The sequence below is a fragment of the Hylobates moloch genome, unplaced genomic scaffold (assembly GCF_009828535.3).
Source record: "Hylobates moloch isolate HMO894 unplaced genomic scaffold, HMol_V3 SCAFFOLD_6, whole genome shotgun sequence".
NCBI lineage: Eukaryota > Metazoa > Chordata > Mammalia > Primates > Hylobatidae > Hylobates > Hylobates moloch.
Genome location: NW_026652281.1, coordinates 87,793,376 through 87,800,219, shown reverse-complemented (window position 1 = coordinate 87,800,219; position 6,844 = coordinate 87,793,376). Strand labels below are relative to the sequence as shown.

The window sequence follows — 6,844 nt, the reverse complement described above, 5'->3', positions numbered from 1 at the left end:
ACTCAGACCATTCTAGCTTTCCTATCATGGCACATTAAGTGACTTAAACTCCAAATAATTTCCAAGGAAGATTGATCTGTTACCTAAAAGAAGACCAAAGTAGGAATTTCAATACACAGTACATCATGCGATCATTCCTCTGGTTATCACAAAAAAGTAAAATATTTAACTGCCTCTGTGACAGCTGTGGTAGAATGGGACACACTACTGGCCAGGCGTGGTGGCTCACGCCTGTAATCCCAACACTTTGGGAGACACAGGCAGGCAGATCACTTGAGGTCAGGAGTTCGAGACCAGCCTGGTCAACATGGTGAAACCCTGTCTCTACTAAAAACATACAAAAAATTAGCCCGGCGTGGTGGCGCATGCCTGTAATTCCAGCTACTCGGGAGGATGAGGCAGGAGAATTGCTGGAAACTGAAAGAGACTGCAATGAGCCGACATCACACCTCCTTATTCCAACTGGGGCGACACAGCAAGACTCCATCTCAAAAGAAAGAAAAAACAATGGGACACACTACTCCTTAGTCAACAGTGTTAGGTTCATGTTTAGAGATGACGGAATGAAGCAGCGGGGGACAACTTCTGGTTGGAGCGGCCTGGAGGCTGGAGCAGCTGAGCTTTAACAAGCATCAGAGGTCGGAAATACTTGGCTAGATCAAGAAGCCACACAGCATCATAATGCCACTGGCACGTCTCCCAGAACAGGGTAAGTGTGTGAGGTTTTCTAAAGCAATTGTAATGGTGGTAGAGGCTTGATCACGAAACAGAGATGTGCCGGGTATAGCATTTCCTCAAAGAAATCTTACCACAGCAAAAACTTAAAGTGTTGTAGAGACCCAATTCCAGCCTTCTCATAACCCAAAACCCTTCCCTCAAAGAAATCCAGGAAAAGGAACCATAAAAATGTAATTTTAATGATACAGAAATAGTATATGTACATTTCTTTCCACAGCAGCACTTCATTCATCTCTAAAAAATTTAACAAAATTAAGGCTAAATCAGAGCGAGCTGATAGGAAGGGGTATTCTATGTGGTAGTCTTCTTAAAGAATGTTCTCGTAAATATAGGATGTTCTGCAGACAAAAAAATAAAAATAAAACATGCTGAACGAGATACCAGAAACGGGAAATGCAGTAGAAAATGAGCCCCTTTCTACCAATCTACTGAGAATCCCAACTCCCCTGGGAAGTTTCAGATGGGGTGTGAGTTCTTTTAATGAATGTTTATGATCTGATGCTAAGACTTTCTAAAATTAAAATTCCACAGTACTAGGCCATTGTATAAACTAAAACCAAGGGTAGTTGAGTCTCCAATATAATCCCTCTAGAATTTTTTAAGTTAAAGTGGACAGTATTTAAAAGTACTAATTATATCTGAAGCTGTGGTGCATGAAAGGACAATCCCTCCATTCGTGGCCCTTCTCCCTAACCCATGTTATAAAAATAAATGAAGACTTTAAAACGCAGTGAAATAAAAATGCCATCATTGCCAAGGCAAAGGGCCAGGAAATCAAATGCTGAGTAACCCGGCTACAGAGACTGCTGAATGCTACAATCAGGGAGGAGGAAGACCTTCCTTTCCCACTTTTTCATTATTCTTGACCACACTTGCTGGTTAATGTGCTACCACTGCATCCTGACTCAAGAGAAAACCTTCAGCTGCTCCAGGATTTAGAATAAGATGAACAGTCTTTCTCCCCTCCTCCCATCTCTTCTCCCCAAAGAGGTCTGAAGGGGAACGGAGAAGTGCAATGCGAACTCCCTGCAGGAAGCCTCAGTCTCAAACCCCAGTCTCTGTCAAGAGAGGCAATCCCCTGACACCCGCAGAATCCTGGCCTTCATAAGGCGCCACGCACATCTGCTTTAAGGGGTTTACGTTCCTTCTTCCTCCACCTCCTCTTTTGCATGTGAGTTTTCATTTTAGCATCCCTTTCTCCTCCCCGACTCCTCACCTCCTTTGGGGAATTCAAATGTTATCTTCATTAATGGAGAATTGCACCAACCCCTAGAGAAAGGAGTATTATTTTAAATTACAGGCCTTATAGCCTACCTGCTTTAAAAAGACCTCTTACTTTATGACAAGGATTTGTCGTCCCAGAGAAAAATCTTCCCATATAACTTTTAAATTTTCATTATAAAGTAGCAAATGGTAAGAAATAATGTAATTTTTTTCTTTAACTTTGCCTAAGAATTTTGTTTTCATTTCTTTGGCTCCTAGAATCTCAATTTCCTCTAAATAAATAAAAGGGAAAGAAAATATCCCAGTAAATAACATCAAATATCCTCTTAAGTCTTACTTGTATTTAAAGACTACTAACACCTCTAGGAAACAGCAGGTTGAGGTACATAGACTAAAATGCATTTCTTACACAAATTAGTATGTAAACACAGAGAAACAGTATGATAAACATCCAAGTACCCACATTTATGTAGAATAATACAGTAACGTTACATGACCGCAAAATCACAAAAAGTGAAGGAAGCTTTGAGATCTTCCAGTTAGCAGATTTCACACCTGGCTGGTCACAAGATTCCCCTGGGGATTCCCTCACAGATTTCCTAGGCCTCTTCCTGAACAGTCGGATTCAGCAGGCATGGCCTAGGACCCAGGAATTTGTATTTTTTTCTCATAAAATTCAGTAGTCTAAACCTCTCATTATGCAGAGGAGGAAACTAAAGCTCAAGAGGTCAAGCTGTTGTCTAAGTGTACAGAGCAAGTGACAGAAACAGGGCTAGAATGCAGATCTCTCGTCCCTACTCTGCCACTTTTTCCATCACAGCACACCACCTCCCAAAGCTTCCCCTAGACCTGTCACCCTTACCCTTCAGCTAAGTAGCCTTTAATAAATATTCTGTCGTTAAAACTAGGTAGGGCAGGGACACACCTCATATTCCCTCTGATACAATCCTAGGCACCTAGTAAGTGTCCGATAAATACTTCTTGGTTGGCAGTTACTCAGCGAAAGCCTAATACTTTATCCTCTATTCACATCTCAGTCTACAATCATCCAAGCAGATGCAAAATTATCTGGCCAGATAATCTGCAAGATCCAGCTATAGAGGGTAGTGAATCCTGAATCTATGAAGATGCCATGTTCAAACAAGCAGGAATTTGGGTGACAACACAGTTCTATAAGATTAATGGAATCTTAATCTTCCGTACCGTGTCTCCCCCTTGTTCTCAAAATCTGTGAAAAAAAAAAATAATAAAGGAATCCTAGGGATAGGAAGAACCTGGCCATTTATCTACAGCATTTGGCAAACAGAAATTTTAAAAACCGTAAATTATTCTAAGGAGAAAATCCTTAGTAACAGTAACAACATATTTAGTTGATTTTTGTTGCTGTTTTTCCTAGTTTTTAACGTGTTTTCCTAGTCTTACAGAACATTCTTCTGTGGAGGGAGTCAAACTCCCTTATAAAGCTGACAGTGAGGGATGGGACACATTTAGCCTCTCTATATATGATAACATTGCTCTCCTTCCCCACTCTCTCCCTCTCCACCACATACATACACACACACACACACACACACACACACACACACGTATTTATTTGGAGGTGAGGAACATGACATATTTTCTACTCGTAATCATGAATGATGAACCATGTTATAAATGAGATAATTCAATTATATTGTCATCTTGATTGTAGATAAGGAATAAAAGATAACCAAAACCTTTAAAAAGCCAACAGGAAAATATTAAAGAAAACTTAAGGCTAAAAATTAAATAACCAGCAGGCACATTAGCCCCCACGCCATGCAGCCCGGCCCCAACTATGTCCCTCTTGACAAACCAGGCTGTGCTGAAGCACGGAACAGTAGGGGCTACCCAGAGGGAGCCAGGACAGACAGGTGCAGGGGAAATCTTGCTGCTGCCTCATGACACTCAGAAGCAGGGAAGGATGCAGCCTCCCCAGGAACCACCAGAGCTGGCCCTGGCATCCCTTAATGAGCACTCCCTCCCCAAGTAACGTTAAAAAGATATCAAGCTCCACCTGAAGAAGACGTCACCAGAAATCATTTATGGATGAGGCTCTCCCACTTAAGACAGTCTCCACACCTGAGTTTTGAAAGCAGGTGTCCATCCAAACAGGTCTTCTTCAAGTTCTCTACCATGACAGCCTGGGTAGCAGAGCTTCCTCAATTTGTATTTTGTTTTAATTTCTACAGGAAAGGAACTGTCTCCTCTCTCCTTTTTTTTTTTTTTTTTTCCAACTGTTAAATCCAGTCTTAGCTAGATTGTCAGCCCTCAGTATCTGCAGGGGTTTGGTTCCAGGATCCCTGCAGATACCAACATCTGAAGATGCTCAATTCCCTGATATAAAATGGTACAGAATTTGCATATAACTGACACACATCCTCCTGTATATTTTAATTAAATCATCTCTAGATTACTTAGAGTACCTAATAAATGTAAATGCTACATAAAGAGTTCTTGTATTGTTCAGAGAATAATGACAAGAAAAAAGTCTGTACATGTTCAATACGGATGCAACCATCCTTTTTTTTAAAAAAAATCATATTTTCCATTTGCAGTTGGTTGAATCCATGGATGAGAAACCTGCAGATACTGAGGGCTGGCTCCATTCAGATTCCTAATCATTCCTCCAGGTAGTCAATTTTTTAAAATCACATTGACAAGCTCATTCACCCATTTCTTCATTCAACACATATTTATTACAGGGTGATTAGACTTCTAGGTGGTCAGAGCTAGAAGAGGCCCTTACGCATCTTGTACCCCACACCCTTCGTTTTATCCAAGGGGGATGGAGGCAGGGCTAGCCCTAAACCCAGAGTCCCTCAGCCTCACCCCGATCTAATAATCATCTCACCACCCCAACCAAGCACTTAGCAGTATAAAACCTTGTGCAAAATATATGTATTTTTCACTTCAAAAATGAAAATATTACAAGATGAGTTTTTGTACCTTACTGTAATTTATAAAGCTAGTAAATATTAGCAAAATGGAATGATAAAACCAAAGAGTAAAAGTGCCTTTAAAAAAGTAATTGCAGGGTTTGTAAAGATTCTTTCCACTTTTTGTCACATTAAATATTTTATAAAGTCATATGCCATATACATATGATGACTTTTCTGCCTTTCTGCACAGTTAGAAAGTCATTCAGGAAAGACAATGACACCACAAAACAACACTCAGAGAATGCACATTCCACAGCACTGATATGTATAATCTATGGTCCTAGTCTACAATATCCACTGTGGTCTAAACACACACTATGGCTGTTATTAAACAAAACATCCCATTTCTACTTACTTTAATCAGAAGGAGGATGAAGCTACTGCTAACATTTCGATGACATATCTGATTCTATCAAGTGAAACTACACTGAATTTAATGGGAGTACTGGCTGACAGATCAAACTTAAGTTCTACACAGTCTTGTCTAAAATAATAGAGGTTTAAATATCCATCTCTTCCAGGAAATTGTAATAATTCTATATGCCAAATTCATTTTCTTATGGACTGTATGTTTGTATAGGACTATTTACTTATCACTCCAATTCTTTCATCAATTTACTTTGCCCCATTCCATAAAATATTAATAGTTAAAAGCCTTAAAATACCTGTTAGCTGACAGTAACTACTATGAATGAAGAGCTTCAACTGTTAAATACCCTAATCCTCCAGGAAAATCACTTCAAAAATGGACATTTGGGGACAGAATCACTCATTTATCTCAAAACCAGAACAAATAGAAAACAACACCATTAAGGGAATTTAAGTATTTTTCTGACCCCTATTGCAGAACACAGAAAAACTGAGCAGATTGTAGACATGCAAGATCAGCAGTATATAGAAAGGATTAACAAATCAAACTCAGTACATCTTCAATAACTGGATTGAGAGTAGACTCTTAATAAAACCAAATTATTTCTTCCTCAAGGCAACCATTAGCTACAAAAGAAAAATGATTTCATATCCTTGGTCCATAAAGAAGACACATTTATTTACATTCTCAATGGACTAAAAGAGGCTTTAAACTTTCACAATTAAAATTGTATGCTTCCAAAAATATCATATGATCAATGCACTTAACTTAAAGCTTCAGGTATTAATAACTTCATTTAGACTTCTTAAAAAACCAACACAAACATACTTTCTAGAGTGCAAAATGCTTCTTATTAAATACTTCAGGAACACAAAAGCAATTTGTTTTTAAACAGAGGCATCCTTTTCTGAAGGATCATCACCACAAAGACATCCATTGCCGGCAATGGACGTGAACAGAACTGCCAGCTCGAATAAGATGCAACGTTAGGACTCTGCCTTCAGTTTCTTCGCCTTTCCCGATGACCCCAGTTATTTGTACAAACTCATTGTTGGACTCTGGTACATGCACATATACGCATCACAAAGCAGTCTTCGTGCACAGCCTTGGATTCTTCTGGAGTCCAAGGAATGCAGGTCTTCCAGAGACATCTTCAAGTACTCTCCTACTTCTGGGCATGGGGTGACTTGAGGAATGTTGAAGCCGTTCTGACCACCTATGGCACAGAGGAAGAACTCTTTATAGGGCAGTCAAGTTCTAAACCCTTTTGCCAGTGATTTTACAATCCTATCATTTCCAAAAAGCTAATTTCATGCTCTAAAAGCGTTTATTTTACTTCTGATTTCTGGAAGTGAAAGCCTCCTTTAACTCTTGACATATTCTCATTTCTTGGTTTCTCAAAAGATTCTGGGGCCAACAGTGAATAAACCTGGTAAAAAGACACGAATTCTGAGGTAAGCCCCCAACCTACTTTCCAGACTTCTCTCTGTAGTCACTCAGGGAATCATGTTATCAATACATATGTAGACAACACTCTGTTCTTCACATT

General features: G+C 39.5%; 1 protein-coding gene across 5 annotated transcripts in view; it reads right to left on the bottom strand.

Annotated features, from left to right (window-relative positions):
* Positions 1–895: 895 nt before the first annotated feature.
* CYLD (CYLD lysine 63 deubiquitinase) overlaps positions 896–6,844 on the bottom strand; it is a 59,883-nt gene continuing 53,934 nt past the window's right edge. For all 5 annotated transcript variants that reach the window (XM_032157324.2, XM_032157326.2, XM_058440970.1 and 2 more), the window contains one exon: positions 896–6,511. In XM_032157324.2, the coding sequence (XP_032013215.1) occupies positions 6,327–6,511 (185 nt within the window). In that variant the 3' untranslated portion in view covers positions 896–6,326. The remainder of the gene's footprint in view (positions 6,512–6,844) is intronic.